At 35.1% G+C, this 15,748-nt stretch overlaps 4 protein-coding genes across 10 annotated transcripts; 3 read left to right on the forward strand and 1 right to left on the reverse strand.

Moving 5' to 3' along the window:
• The first annotated feature begins 213 nt into the window (after window positions 1-213).
• On the forward strand, window positions 214-5,032 carry LOC108975047 (yemanuclein-alpha). Of its 4 annotated transcripts, none has more exons than XM_018943298.1 (9): window positions 214-616; window positions 846-1,259; window positions 1,335-1,544; window positions 1,605-2,346; window positions 2,408-2,552; window positions 2,617-2,853; window positions 2,923-2,994; window positions 3,055-4,225; window positions 4,340-5,032. In XM_018943298.1, exons 2-9 carry the CDS (start codon window positions 951-953, stop codon window positions 4,409-4,411), a joined length of 2,958 nt encoding a protein of 985 aa, XP_018798843.1. In that variant the 5' UTR covers window positions 214-616; window positions 846-950; the 3' UTR covers window positions 4,412-5,032. The 4 variants fall into 4 exon arrangements, with proteins under 4 accessions (XP_018798843.1, XP_018798842.1, XP_018798844.1 ...); XM_018943297.1 differs by having other exon boundaries at window positions 214-602; XM_018943299.1 differs by having other exon boundaries at window positions 214-542.
• A 1,607-nt stretch (window positions 5,033-6,639) lies between these two features.
• On the forward strand, window positions 6,640-8,839 carry LOC108975041 (beclin 1-associated autophagy-related key regulator). Its single transcript, XM_018943277.1, has 4 exons — window positions 6,640-7,229; window positions 7,295-8,074; window positions 8,145-8,413; window positions 8,470-8,839. Exons 1-4 carry the CDS (start codon window positions 6,976-6,978, stop codon window positions 8,640-8,642), a joined length of 1,476 nt encoding a protein of 491 aa, XP_018798822.1. The 5' UTR covers window positions 6,640-6,975; the 3' UTR covers window positions 8,643-8,839.
• Window positions 8,840-9,402: 563 nt separating this feature from the next.
• On the reverse strand, window positions 9,403-13,543 carry LOC108975043 (pyruvate dehydrogenase E1 component subunit beta, mitochondrial). 2 transcript variants are annotated; one of them, XM_018943278.1, is made up of 6 exons: window positions 13,466-13,543; window positions 13,172-13,406; window positions 12,585-12,746; window positions 10,305-10,716; window positions 10,113-10,232; window positions 9,403-10,057 (listed from the first exon to the last, which is right to left on the reverse strand). In XM_018943278.1, exons 2-6 carry the CDS (start codon window positions 13,358-13,360, stop codon window positions 9,870-9,872), a joined length of 1,071 nt encoding a protein of 356 aa, XP_018798823.1. In that variant the 5' UTR covers window positions 13,361-13,406; window positions 13,466-13,543; the 3' UTR covers window positions 9,403-9,869. The 2 variants fall into 2 exon arrangements, with proteins under 2 accessions (XP_018798823.1, XP_018798824.1); XM_018943279.1 differs by lacking the exons at window positions 9,403-10,057; window positions 10,113-10,232; window positions 10,305-10,716 and adding an exon at window positions 10,770-11,439.
• Window positions 13,544-13,820: 277 nt separating this feature from the next.
• LOC108975044 (uridine diphosphate glucose pyrophosphatase-like) lies at window positions 13,821-15,231 on the forward strand. 3 transcript variants are annotated; one of them, XM_018943280.1, is made up of 4 exons: window positions 13,821-14,000; window positions 14,167-14,438; window positions 14,519-14,729; window positions 14,788-15,231. In XM_018943280.1, exons 2-4 carry the CDS (start codon window positions 14,246-14,248, stop codon window positions 15,032-15,034), a joined length of 651 nt encoding a protein of 216 aa, XP_018798825.1. In that variant the 5' UTR covers window positions 13,821-14,000; window positions 14,167-14,245; the 3' UTR covers window positions 15,035-15,231. The 3 variants fall into 3 exon arrangements, with proteins under 3 accessions (XP_018798825.1, XP_018798827.1, XP_018798828.1); XM_018943282.1 differs by having other exon boundaries at window positions 14,172-14,438; XM_018943283.1 differs by having other exon boundaries at window positions 13,821-13,996.
• The last annotated feature ends 517 nt before the right edge of the window (window positions 15,232-15,748 follow it).

Here is a 15,748-nt window from a genome sequence, read left to right on the forward strand (position 1 = left end):
TGTTTGAATATATAAGATAACTTATTTGAAATGATTTGTTTAAATAAGTCTACCTTTACTTTATTATTAGTTTGATTGTCAATATTTTTTTTTATTGAAAACAGTATTTGGCTATAACTGCATATATTTGTAGCGTTTCTTTAGTAATAATATTTGTTACTTTCTGAAAAGAGTTGCTGTTGCCTTTTTCAAAGTGTAGTATTTTATATTTTACCAAATCAACCGCGAAATGGAATAAGGAGAATGAAAGACTTTTGTGGATGCTCCAAAATAACAAAATGCAAAAATTGAACCGATTGAAAAATTAGCAAATTTGCATAACTACAAACATTGAGTGTCAAATAATCTGCATTTTATTAAAAATAAATAGTTTTGTTRAAAAATAAAGTTGGAGAAGAAAGTGTTCAGTAAGTTACAAAGTGTGTAAAATTTTAGTCACGTCGTCGGCCTGGAGCTGCATGCAGCAGATATGTAAAAAGTATTCGCGGTAGCAGAAGCCTAAGCAGCGCCTGAAGCAGCAGCACAGTGTAGTATTGTATATTGTATGTGATATGTGGAGTAGTGTTGATTGAAGCAAGGGAACAAATAGGAGAGAGAAGGTGGTGCGTTTACTTGAGTGCGTTTACTCTTGCAATAAATGTAGTGGTAAAGCGAATAAAAGACAATTGCGCCAATGGCATAAAGAAAAGGAAAATAGTTGCATTGGAAGAAGAGAAAACATAATTTTTTAAACATATTAAACAAAAAAAAAAAAAAAACATTTTGTTCAACGAATAATTAATTTTTATAAATATATTCTGTGAATAGAGAGAGTAATACAATTTTAACATTTTTCACGTACACAGGCAATGAAAAGTCACGTTGCCAGGTTTATTAATGTTGCTCACCATATTTTGGAAACTTTATAACTTTACAAATCTCAGTTGAAATAAAATAATAATTCGGTGGAAATGTCTGAAATGAAGAGAGTTTCATTTACAACTGTAAGTAGTACAACATCGGTATCCAACTTCGGAGCTGGTGGGAGCGCTGCTACCGGTGTTATAGGAACAATAAGCGGCGGTACTTTATCAACGACTACTTCTCGTTTCGGTGTTGATTTTCTCTCTGGTCAACCAAATCAAGATGGGATAAGCACCACGGATGCGATCCCTGATCGCAAAAATAATAAATCTATGCGGCTTACAATAGAATTGTTTCCCACAGATTCTTGCAAGTATCCCGAATTCAATTATTCCAGACTATTGCATTTGGAAAAGGTAAATTTTCATTTTCGAGTTAAAAAAAAAGTTCCATAAGTATATACATACATATATATTTTTTCAATTATGTAGAAAAAGCAGAAAAAATTGAAACAAAAAACAAATGGTTTCACTGATCCGTTCAATGACAATGACGATGATGTTGCTAGAATTGCGCGGGAATTAGAAAAGAAATACGGTAGTGCGTACAGTAGCGGCCGCGGTCGTAGCAAAAAAGATGACCTCTGCGATATTGGCTTAGGATACGATGAATCTGATTCTTTTATAGATAACACAGAAGCAGTATGTGCTTTGTCATCAACATATTATATTTAATAATTAATTTTGAATTATATTTTACAGTACGATGAAATTATTCCAGAAGAAATGGAAACAATTGAAGGTGGCTTCTACATAAATTGTGGCCCTTTGGAATTCCAAAAACTTCACACTGAATCGACGACTACGAAAACGGATGAAATTATAAAAATGCCTAATCGACCGAGAAAGCGCGTTATATCCTCATCTTCTTCGGATAGCTCGTCCAGCAGCGATGAAGATGCTGAAGAAGATGCCGATTCAGATGGTGAAGTATCCAGTGCTGACACAGTAAAGGGCAACAAAAATGGTAGTGCCATATCACATCCTGATGAAAAACGTCCCCGCGCCAATTCAAATACTAATCCGACAAAAAAACCAAAGACCAGCCCGGAGTGTAATACTAAGAAGGGGAAAAATGTSAAAAATTCTGTAATCGGTAGTTCGTCTACGTCGAATTCACCCAAACCATCGTCGGTGGGTTCTGATTCCGAAAAAGAGCGCGGCCGGCAAAAAGTTGTAAAGACAACAACAATCAAGGACATGCTCAAAGCAAAACGTGACAATTTCCTTAAAATGCAAGAAGGCGGAAATGGTAACCGACAAAGCGGCAACTCTGAAGCAAAAGCAATTAACGGCGAACTAAAAGGAACTGCTAGTAAGTCATCCGATGAAGACGATTCTTCAACAAGTGGTGAATCGGACGAATCCAGTGATGACAGTGACTCCCACGATAGTGAACCACAAGAGAAGAAAGTGAAAAATAGCATTGGAGAAAGCACAGAAAGTATGTTACATATTAAAAACCAAATTAGTTTCCTTTGAAATAATGACAATGTATATTTTAGAGTTGCGCACTAGCGATACTAAGCTTCCAGACATCGAAGCTGAAATAATTGCGGATGTTCAACAGTTTAAGGAAATCGTAAAAATGAAGAATATGACTGGTAAACGTTTCCAGTTTGACGATTCGCTAGTCGAAGTCTTTTTAAAGTAAGTTCCAACTGAGTATATGTATATTGAAGTGAAACTAGTTTCATACATGTAATATATTTAGAATCGATGAGGCACTGTTATGTATCGAAAAGAATCATAGAAACATGGTTTTTGCACACTTGGAGTATCATCTCGTTCTGCCTAAATACTTCTTCTTGCGTAAAGCGAAACAGCTGCGTATTAAGGAAGAAAAAATGAAGAGCAAAAGAGCACTTTGTAAGTTACGTAAGGCCATCATTGAAGCAATGCCCGGCGTTATTGCAAATTTCGAAGCAGAAATACGAAAACAAGCTGAAATGTAAGAAAAATATAATATCCTTTCTATCAATCTTGAACGATCTTATATATCAGTTACATCATATTTCAGCGCCATTAATATGAATGCTGAGCATCCACCAAAATTGCCAAAAAAGAAATTCCCATGGAATACCAATTTACGGTAAGCATGGAAATCCTTTCCAAAAATTGATAATACTGAATTAATATTATGGTATTTTAGAAACTTACTCTACGACGTATATCAAGTACGTTGGACTTCATATCCAGTGCTAGGCACACGAAAGGAGACTCTTGAGGATTTCATCAATGTATTTTTCCGTGAAAAGGTCGTGGAACTGTGGCCAAAGGATTGGATGCGTCTCGAAGAACTCCAACGAGAGATTGAAAAACGCAAAACGGCAGCTAAAAAGGCAAAAGAGAAAAAGAAAGAAAAAGACAACGGTAGCAATTCCAATTCGGGAAGCTCCACAGTGGCAAATATCACCGCTGGTTCGGGTGCTCCCAGCGGTGGTACACAAAATGCGCCAGCTACTAACGCATATATGAAACAGTTTGAGGAATTCGCTACAGGCAGCCGTAGCTCATTCGCGAACTCCGACACTGAATCTGTAGCAAGTAGTAGCGCCTCGAATAGTCTAAAACGCAAGAATGGTGGAAAAGGTGCTACCAAGGCAGCAAAAGCGCAAACACAAAGTAATATATCCAGTACCAGCAGCACCTATGATAACAACAAAAAACCACAATTGCCACAGCAGCCACCCTCCTTYAATCCTGCTACAACAAATTTAGAATTTGGTATGCAAAACGTTTTGAACAGCAATACCGCCATCACCTCAGCTAAAGCAACTAGCGCCATTCTACCGCCGTTACCGATCCCAACCAGCGTCAATCCATCGACAACTATGTCATCTCAATCTAAACATTCCAAATCTGGGGAGACCAACGTACAAGTCATAGATTTAGATAACTACCGTTGTCCCAGCGATATATTGTTGACTTCACAACATATATTGCGGCCGGGCAATAGTAACACCACAACAACGGCAATGCCCAACACAAAAACTGCCTTAGTGCTAAATGCACCAAATCGACGGGAGAGCAGTAGTGAATCAGATGGCGTGGAGATCGTTAGTATCTACCCCGCTACCGTTAGGGCACAGGTGGCCCCGTCACAAAAACAGCGATACAAGAAAAATGCAGCTTCAAACTACTCAGTGGACAACATGAAAGTGAATGTATTCCAATCTGGTTCGTCCACCATAACAAACAATAATAATAATAGTAACACGAACAACAATAATAGTCAAGTCATCAAGAGTAAACAAATAGAGTCGTTGGGCGGAGTTTCAAATTTTGAAAAGCAAGCTGTTCGAACATTTAAGGATCTCGGGGTAAGGCATAAAATATATTAAAAACACGAGGGTATATTAAAAAAACGATTTTTCACGATTTTTTTTACTTATAAACACTATTTTTTTATTTATTCTAAAATTGTAATATTTTAGGATTTGCAAAAACAAAAGACTAATCTAACATCATCACAAAATGGGTCGAAAAAAGATCACTGCGCTCAATGACCCGCAGTAGTATTTGATGTGGCCGATTTAAGCAATATTTCGGCAGCAGCGCTTTCGTGCTTCGCGCAAGCGCAGCCTGTAGCGAGCGAGGGGTTCTTAACGACTAACAATGTAACTGGTGTGACTATGGGCAAACACCCATTTGGCGCTTTGCCACCACTGCCATTATTTTTACCAACACATATGGAAGTTCCACAACTACCACCACCACCACCGTCGTCTGCCTCGGCAAATGTGCCAGTAGCGTTGATACAACCGCCTTTACCGACAACATCTTCGCCGTCATCATCAACGCTACCACCAACAAGCCAACAATCAACAGATTCGCAGCAAATACAGTCGCGAATTAGATTTTAGTATTTACATAAATGCAACTAAAGTAGAGTAACAACATAAAATACATACAACTAAACTCTTTTAGACGAAAAATTGTTTTGCTACCTTTGCAAAAGCGCATTTGCACAATACTTACATATGTAGGTAAGCTGACGTCAATTGAGCAGATGGCGATATTAATTTGGAGCATGTGTAATATTTTGTAATTGAAATGGTGACTGTAATCGGCACGCATGTATCTTCAGCCAATAAATATGTATTCGTTAGGTCTCCTTTTCAAAGGCAGTTCGATGATCACTTAATTTATTTATATCATTAGTTACGGTTTTTTGCAATTATAAGACAATATGCAAAGAATCCATTCTACATACATACAAACGTATACATAGCATTTAAGCATGCGTTTTTTGCTATTTTTAAGTTAAATTTAATGTAATCAACTAGTTTGTGCTAATTGTGTTAATTCCGGTTGCCCTGCTACATTTTGCATTTGTACTAGTTTTTCATTGCCCCTATTATTTTCGTATTTGCAAATTATATTATAGTTGTAATAAATTATTTGGGCAGCGATTATTAAAGAAAATATTGTCTACCATAAATTATGCAGCAAAAATTGTGGAGAAATATTGTTTTCTACTTTGAATGTCTACATATATGGATCCAAAGGGTCCAGTCTAGTACATGTATCATTCGATTTGACTTTAACGACTGCAAAAAGTTTAATTACTGAATAAAAGCAAATTATATATAAAAAAAATATTGTTGCATTTTCTATTTATTTGAGGTTATTCATACATACATATTTGTATATATCATACCTTATTAAGCGATTTTTTATAAATTACTGTGCAATCGCTTTAGAAAACAAAACAAAACTCAATTGCATGTGCTAAATATATTTAATATGTATGTGCCTGTCTCTTATACACATCTAGATGTGTATAAGAGACAGCATACATATTTGTATATATCATACCTTATTAAGCGATTTTTTATAAATTACTGTGCAATCGCTTTAGAAAACAAAACAAAACTCAATTGCATGTGCTAAATATATTTAATATGTATGTGCAATGTTTTATCCGAATAAATTGGAAATATTTTTAATACAATATAAATTTACATAAATTTATTGAAAAACATTCCATGTCCATATCTAAAAGATGGGTAATAAGCCGTTTGAATATACATAAGTATGTACAAATATATGTACGTTTTTCCATTTTTTTTATGCCTTCGCCTTCTTTTTTCGTACGGGTTGTGGCCTGAAATTGAAAATATAGGTATATAATGCTCATTTAGTGATTTTTAGTAACAAATGTTGATTATTTGAATAGGTCTGCACAGTGTTTGAAGAAATAATGTATACCAAGTTATTAAAAGTATTGCTGTCTAAAAAGTAAACAGTTGCATTAAATTTCAGACCAGCAAATCAATTTCGTTTCATAAAAAAACTTGCGCCACCCTGTAGATACGTGTTTGTAACAATTAAAAACACCCTTTGGGTTGTACTATCATATGGCATTTTTACCAGCTGATAATACATGTAAACACAAATAATACATAACTGTGCTGTCCACTATAAAGRTCATAACTAAATTTCTTTTAGTTTTGAATTTTTCGTATGAGAAAGGCCTCACTATAAATAAATATCTTAGAGAATAGTATATTAGTTTATAGTATTTTCAATAAAGTGAATTTACATTGTGTTTTAACTCTTACTACAACAAAATTAAAGTGTTCAGACTTGGATTTAGTAAGTAAGCCATGTATGTATATCAAAAAACATATGTTAAACAGTTTGAAATCATCACGTAGGTACAAAGAAAACTATGCGTTTGTCCTGTAGCGATCACTTCTTAAACAACCTCTCTACCTGAAACTTGTCATTTGATTTCGCAACTAGAAAACAGACAGGCGACTGCTTAACAATTTGTGAATCTGCAACCCTGACTGTCAACTGCAATATTTGTGAAAAAAAGACAACAAAATTTTAGTTATCAAGCCATTGAATATAAACTGTAAATACTTTGTTCAATAAAAACTTTGGAGTAGTGTTTAAGCAAAAGGAATAGCAATTCAAAATATTACAGCATATTCTGTAATAATATGGCAAATGCGTTAAAACAGATATACTATTACCTGTTGTGTTGAAAGAGAAAAGGAACTGTGACGCAGCGCAAAGGTAGCTGGTAGAGTTAGTTGTGGTTTTTGTGGACGACTATGTTATGGCATCTATGTCCAGAACGTCGTCCGATGAAAGCATCAACGCACCTAATTTGAGATTTCACGTGTCTAGTTCAAGTGAGGATGTTTACAGGGATTCTGCCAGTCGCACAAACCCAGAAGACATACTGGGTTTAAGGTATCGGTGCCCACTGTGCATCAAATCACAGCACCAGCATAATTTCCACTGCTGTTCATGTGTTCGCAATGGCAATATTGTTCACAGTAACGTTGCTGGTTGTACACAAAAGGAAAAGTGAGTATTGGAATATTTAACCTATACTTGTAAGTATGTACCATCATTGCTTGTATTCCATATAGTTTATTCGAAAAACAACAAAAATATATTAAAACAAAAGGTGGTCTCAAGGATTTGAATAACCGCTATGAAGAGTATATGCGAGAGCAACGTTCCAGCGAAAACTTGCAATGTGAGATTAAGCAGAAGAAGAAAAAAATTCAACTGCTTAATAGATTAGTATCAGAGAAGCAAATGTTTTTGACGAAACGAAAAGAGCAAAAGGATCTGTTGTCTAAAGTAAATTTCGACAAGCGTAAACAGTTGCCTAATTATCCAATAAAGGTAAAAGCTTTAGGTGACTACGTTTTCGATAGATATGAGAAGATCAACAAATTGCGGGAACGATACACTGGTCTATTGGATAAGGTGCAGCAAGTAACACGACACGATATAAATGAACTTGTTAAATACGTTTTCCCGATTTCGGAAGTTGTGTTGAAAAATGAAAAGCGCTTTAATACCGTGGTCCCTGGAAAAAATGATTGCGAAACTATGGAGCAATTGGCAGATGCCAAGAATACCTCCTACATACGCGGTAAATGGGTATTTCACGGTAGTGGAATAAGCGAGATGCAATATCTTATTGTAGCGCCTTCACTGCCTGCTAATGGCGATTATACAGCTTATTTAGATTGGTTATCCGATAAYAAGGACGATGTACCGAAGAACGAAGGCAATCAAGTTGCACCGAGTCGCACCAGCGCATTCCGCATTATTGGAGCACTTACGTACACAACCCAACTGACAGAACTTCTGAGTTTCTACCTGAATGTGCGATTGCCATTTAAAGTGTCGTATGGGTAAGATAAATCACAACTTTCAGAAATGTACATATTCTAAACATATGTTTAATGTATATGTAAATTACAGTGACTTTTGTCGTAAACTCAACGAAGAGCAATTTTTGCGCAAAGTATCGCGTTTAAATTCAAATATCATGTACCTCGCTTATACACAACAGGTGCAATTACGAAACCTGAATGAAAATCACACATTGGAAAACGTTTTGGCCATTTTGGATGTAGAGAAGAGCAATTTAGGACGCCATGGATTCTATGAAATATCGAATGCACCTTTAATGAAATCGGTGGATTCTTTGCTTAAGGGTATTGAAACGGCGACTGAATCAGAATCGGAAGGTGAGACTGACACAATTTTTATATTTGAAATTCACTCATTCTAAAACGTTTTACAGATGAAAATTCTTTACGCTCGGGTTGGGAGGCAGTACCGAATTTCCCAAATGAGCAGGATATTGAAGATTCGGATTTAATCAGGAAYGTCGCTGCACAACAATCAAGCCTTGCGGGGGGCTTAATAACTTCTGCAGCAAATCGAATAACCGAAATATTTGGATGGCGCAGATAGGACTTAAATGGTTTTTAGGGTTAATCATGTCTACTTTTTAATAACAAAGGAAAAAATTAACCTTAATTACGAACATGGATACGARAAGGTATCCAGATATATTTTTGTCTTTGCATACACGTACCTACACTCCTACAACACTGACATATACATGACTAAAGCTAAATATAATTGATGAAAATTTATGTACCAAATAAGTTTATTACTMATTTTGTTTGCAAATAGAGAAAATATGTAAATAGAGTATAGCAGTTGCTGTAGCTGAGCCATCCTTAGCCATTGTTAGGTCAGGTTGTCTATAGAGGCGACCAGTTAGACCGTCAACTCGACAGAATTCTGCCGCTACAACAACAACAACTGTTGGCGCGAGAATCGGGTTTACGTAACCGGAACAGAACTGGACTTTTATCCGACCAAGGATAAAACCACCACCGCTCGAAATTACTTCAGAAATGTTTTCTGTCGTTACTACAACGACGGATATGACTAAATCGACTCGSTTCGTCACGTTGATCATTTATATATGAATGTATRTACTTTAGAKGTTCTTGAGTGTTAGAAACATCACCCTATTCAGTGTCGCGTCCTGCCATCACGTTGACTGATTACTATGTTATAGTGACGTTTTCTAAGTCACCTTATCATAATATTGCCCACAGTTTAACGAACAAAAATACTAAATTTAGTATTCATAATTAATTTTTATTTCAAAATTGATTTGCTGACCGTTTTACCTTATGAGAATCGATAATTACTTTAATTTTTGTTTTTAACTAAAAATTGTTTTATTAATAATCACAAATTACGTGTGTGCTCACCCACGTACTTTGCTCATATTTTAAATGTATACATATGGCAGGTATGTAGCACAACGTTGTTCGTTAATGGATTAGCCTCCCAATGAAGTGTGCCTACCAATTAATGAAATATGCTTTCAATTTTAGAAGACAAATCGCCGAATTCCAAATTTTCTGAACATTTAATGTGCAACTACTCTGAGCAGCTTCAATTTAACWGAGTGGTAAAAAATTAAAGACTTTGCACTTATCATAATGCTATCAAGTGTAAGTGTAAAGTGTTAAAGTTTTACTCGAAACTGTGAATTTGCGGCAGCTCATCAAAATATCAGCATGTCTTTTCATTAGAAACAAATAAGTTTGTGGGTGATGTTGTTTGTGAATGATCGTTCGATCTGTCTAATTGAATTGTTCTAAGGTGAGTAATTTTCTACTTTTTGGGTCCAATAATTTTGGTGACAGCTTCCACGACGTTTTGCGCTTGTGGCAAGGCATTTGCTTCCAGGGTCTTTGCATAAGGCATAGGCACATCAACGCCGCACACACGCCACACGGGGGCATCCAAGTGGAAGAAGGTTTCATCCTCCATTATGCGGGCGCAAATTTCGGCGCCAACACCTAAACACAATTTGATCAATTTTTATATTTATTTGTTATATTTCTAATATTTTACCATGTTGTGGCCAGCCTTGTTCCACTGTCACGAGGTGATGTGTCTTCTTGACGGACTGGCAAATCGTGTCCATATCTAATGGGCGGATTGAACGCAAGTTGATGACCTCAGCTTCAATACCTGCGAAAAAAAAAAAAAATAAATAAAAAACCAATACAACAAAGTAATAATTTAAAACTCAAACCGACTCACCCTTTTTAGCCAATTCGGCGGCAGCTGCTAATGTGGTTTCAACAGCTCTTGAGTGCGCCACCAAAGTTATATGATTGCCAGGCTTCATGACTTTAGCCTTGCCAATGGGCAATACAAAGTCTTTGTCCAACACCTTATCTTCCACTGGGTAGGCAACACCGTACAGCATTTCATTTTCTAGGAAAACTACTGGATCAGGATCGCGAATGGCAGCTTTAAGTAAGCCACGTGCATCCTCACTGTCGTAAGGTGATATAACCTTCAAACCGGGACAGTGTGCGTACCAGGCAGCAAAACATTGGGAATGTTGAGCTGCTACACCAGCAGCAGCACCGTTAGGACCACGAAAAACTATTGGCACGTTGACCATACCGGCAGACATATAAAATGTCTTTGCTGCGGAGTTTATTACCTTTTGTTTAAGAAGAGTGTTTTTGTAATACAAATAAAAACCAACGCACAAAATGTCATGTACGATGATGTTTGTGTTATTTGAAATTTATTTTTACATCATACCAATGAAATACCAACACTTCTCTCATATACAAATTCATTAACCCTAATTATCTATGAACAATTTTCATTTAATGCCTAACTTCTCTTTGATGATAAACGCAGGCAAGCGGCGTCCCTTCCAGTAGCGTGGCAATGGATTCTCATTAGCCTTGCGCAGTTGCTCCTCGAYGTACTGCTCGGCGTTAAATGCTTCACCCGCTTTTACTTGCGCTATTAACTTGGCTTGGAATGCCTTCTCTTTACGCATCTCACGGCGTTGACGCACCTTGGCCCATTCGAATTTCATCTTACGGCGCAATTTCTTCAACTTGTGTTTCTTCATTTTGCGGCGACGTATTACAATGAGACGTGCCGCTTCCATTTTGCTATTGTTAATGGCCGGCGCTTGAATTTCGTGCATCGTTGTAGGTTCATCAATTATATTGTTGATATCATTCAACCATCTCTGACGTGGGCTTTCRATAATTTCATGACGACCAGGTAAATCACCTATCGAACTTGGTTTCTTTGGCTGCAGCATGGAAGCATGATTAATATGATAAGGTCGAAAGCCCTCGCTGTTGAAGGTTTTTAGACTGTTTAATGAGCCAGGGTGTGTTTGRCTTGACATTAAGTTCACCTGTGCATAATTGGATAACATGGGTTAATTAGATATTAAGAATTCTTTAGATTTTTTTTAGATTTTTTATGATAACTTGAATGCGATTTAAAAGTACGGTTATATCTTAACCCATATTATCCGATTACAAAAATTGTTCATATATTATAAAAAAAATTGAGAAATTAAAGTGTTGATATTTCACAGCGAAAGTAATGACTAATGAGGATGATAAATGTATGAGATAAATAAAAAGGCTTGTGTATGATTGAAAGGTGATAGATAGCGTCAAATTATTTTGCTAGTATTACTTTAAAATTAATAACAGCCTTTGTCATTAATTTACCTAAACAGATACAGTAAACAAAAAAAATTTGTATAGCGAGATGTTTTGACTTTGCGCTGACTTATGTCCTAAGCTATTTAAGGTTTTGAGCTGCATCCAAAAATAAGAAAAAGTTTTTTATCAAGCTATTTTAATAATTTTAAGCATGTTCATGACAATTACTGTGTTACTTCGGAAAAAATTTTTATCCATGAAAAAAAAACTTTTTGTTTTTCTTATGAATTTCTTGAAATAGTTAAAAGATAAGTAACTTCACAGTCAAAACATCTCTCTGTACAAAGAATTTTTCTTTTTGTTTAATGCACAAATTTATTCCAGATAATATGAGTTAATATGAATAATTGGTTATTTGATTTTTAAAACTTATTCGATATAATTAAACAATTTTCATCATTACACATTTCAGATTATCTATGCCTTACTGTTATTTTTCGATATGTGTATAACAATAATATAATGTTGACTTTTCCACCTGGTGCAGATTTAAGCTACTCTCGAACAGCAAATAATTAAATTGGTTACCAAGCTAAAGCATTTTTCATAAATTCGTTTAAAATTAAAATAATTGGAGATGGAAAATAATTTTGTGATTGTAAAGAGACGGGAATAATGCCATAATCCCAATAGTAAATCAATTGTATATTTTCAATTAATAAGCAAATTCCTTTAAATAGCTTTATGATATTTTCATATTAGAACGGTACTAGGTCATTTATGGCATAAATGAATGTATCTCAAATGTAAAAAATACATTTTAATAAGAATTCGCATTCATATTACTTTATGAAATAAAATGTTTRTCTATTAGTTTAATACTTACATGATCAATAGCTTGCATGGAAAAGTTAAAGGTCATGAATTCGCAAATTGGTCGTAAGCCAGCCATAGCAGCTCCTACAGCAATACCGGCAAAACCCATTTCTGTAATAGGTGTGTCTACAACGCGGTGATCACCATATTTCTTCCAAAGGCCTCGAGACACCTGTGGCGGGAAAATAAATAAATTAGCATCTAAYTAAAAACCTATAATTAAAAAAAGTATATTCGGTGTAAACAATACTGATGCTGCTTATCAGTAGATACGTAGTTAATCGGCGTCGCYTTTGGCACGCTGCTAACAGATAAGAACGCATGATTTTTTTTTTTAATGTCTAAACGACCGTCGGTGTATGACCTTCCGTTGTGTCTTAAAATTGTCTTAATAGTAATGTATAAGTATAGCTTACATAGTTTTGAAACTAATTTAATTCTTACGTATGTTGTTCACTGCGCGTGCTCTTATCGACAACTATCCATAAATTTGTCAGCTGTCTTGTTCACTATACACATTTATAACTTATACGCTTTACGTAATCATGCAGATGTTGACCACGTCGATTCGGATGAARGCATAAACTTATGATTTACCTTATAAGCACCATCGTATTGAGCAACCTCTTCACCCATTAGAAATACACGGTCGTCGCGTGCCATCTCTTCATCCAAGGCGGTGTTTAAGGCTTCACGTACGGTAATCTGCTTCGCCGCAAGGGTTTTGGGTGACGTTGAGAAAGCACGGCGTGCAACGCTCGAAAATATGACTTTAACAGGTTGCATTTTCGAAAATTTTTCGTTTTTTCTTTTATTTCACTTGGTCGTTGTCCTGCAAAAATTTACAGATCAGTTTAATCACAAGTTGTATAATTATTCCTTAAAAATTACAATTTTTAGCGTGCACAGAACAGTTAACGTAATGCCTGACGGCAGTAGAGAAAAACTTCTGACAATTGGCAAAGAAAGTGTTAAAGCAAAATGAAAATAATTTCTAACAGAAACGTCAAATGTCAGTCTTGACACTGCTACATTGCCATATGCAAATAATTGCTGCTCATGTTCTAATGTTTTTTAAACATTTAATAAAGATTTACTTTATTTATAATTTAATGCAAGTTTTATTAATATTCCATTTTACATGCAATATTTGCATAAACAAATTATATGTAATATTTGAGTCAAAACATTTAGTAGTTCAAATCTAATTTTTTCTTAGTGTAATCAGCTGACTGTTTGACAAACCCGGTGTTTGTATTCAAAAAAGCAAAAYGAGATAAACTATTCGAATAATTTTTTATGTAATATTGACTTAAATTAAGGCAAGCTTTAAATTGGTTGTACGGTGCCAATAGTGTAAACGACACGTTTTGGGTTCTCTCGGTCTATAACATTTTTACACGTTCATCGCACTATAGTTCCGTAGGTAAATAATTTGTATAAACATTCGTGCTTTATATGCAAAAAATGCATATATATCATATTAAAAAGCAAAAAGAGTTGGAATAAAAGTTTGTTCTAAATTCTTATCAAAGTTCAAACTTTTGTTTTATAGTACGCTTATCTCAAATTGCTTCTCTATTTTTACTTAGTATAGCGAGAGCGGAGTGTGTTTTTGTAAAAATTCGGTTTCAAGTTATTTTGCGTGGACTCAATAGTTTTTTGGATAAAATGGAAAACATAACCAAAATGTGGATGGGTCCACTGCCAGCGGATTCACCTTACGTGAAACCATTTAGACTATACTATGTACAGAATGGAGTCGAAAAGAATTGGGATTTATTAAAAGTTCATGATAGTGTTGCTGTAATTTTGTTCAACACGACAAGACGAGTTCTCATTTTCGTTCGTCAATTTCGACCAGGTTTGTAGTACTTTTGACTTTACAAAATACACTCTTTTAGTGAAATAGTATAGTGAATTTCTGTATGTTCTGCTCTTAAGCTGTCTTCCATAGCGTCGTTACCTCAACCGGAAGTGATGTTGGCGAAGTAGATTTGCAAAAATTTCCTCCGAAAATCGGAGTCACATTGGAACTGTGTGCAGGTATTGTGGATAAAAACAAGAGTTGGAGTGAGATTGCTCGGGAAGAGGTACTAGAGGAGTGCGGTTATGACGTGGCTGTTGAACGTATTGAGGAAGTGTTGACCTACAGGTAGTTATGACAGTTTATGTGAAATTGTCGAATTTATTTATACATTTAAATATGGTAGGTCGGGTGTAGGCTCTTCTGGCGCATTACAGGTGATGTATTATTGCGAAGTTACGGATGGTGATCGGGCTACTAAAGGTGGTGGTGTTGATGATGAGATGATCGATGTGGTTGAGTATACAATTGAGGAATCTAAAGAGTTGATAAAACAAGGGTCAAAGATAAATAGTCCACCCAGTTGTCTCTTAGGTATCAGTTGGTTTTTAATGAATAAAGCACCAAAACTGGTATGCCCTAGTAAATATTGAATTGAAGCATAGAATAGGGGGAAAAAACAACAATCAAAAAATGCAAAACATTCATTCTACCGGATTTTATAGAATTAAATTCCACATAATATATATATTATAATTAAATACAATTTATGTATGTATATACAGATATAAATTAAATTGTCTTTAATTCAGTCTTTTGAATGCTATTATGAATAAAAATATCAAAAAGACATTATTTGTACACTATTGGGTTCTTTAAGAACCGAATTCCAGTAACAAACCGGAATTGAAATCTCACAAAATTATTGTTATGCTACATATGTATGTGTTTTAAAAAGTATTTGTTTAATTATTTTGGTATAATTCTTCTGTGCTATGTATAAGGTTCCTTTGTCATCTACAGATTATGGGCTGTTCAGTAAATATAATTAAAATCCAAATAAATAATTATAAATTGTACAAAAAGTTTGCTATATATAACAAGGTCTGCTTTTGGTAAAGTTTATTTTTTATTTATGCATGTATGCATTATTAACTTGGAATAAGGGGATTCAGTTAAATAAGATGGTGATATTGCTAAATTTGAAGGAAAGTATGTACTAAAACAGAAAATTCCACATCCTTCGAAGAACAAACAAGTTATTTTGAATCAGTGAGCTTTTAGAAGCAACGCTGGTAGCAATAAAAATTCAAAGAATTGAATTAATGAAAACTACATACCTCTCTTAAATACCAGCTGCCTATCCG

This window comes from Bactrocera latifrons, unplaced genomic scaffold (genome assembly GCF_001853355.1).
Source record: "Bactrocera latifrons isolate USDA-ARS-PBARC rearing strain unplaced genomic scaffold, ASM185335v1 scaffold_60, whole genome shotgun sequence".
NCBI classification, from domain to species: Eukaryota; Metazoa; Arthropoda; class Insecta; order Diptera; family Tephritidae; genus Bactrocera; species Bactrocera latifrons.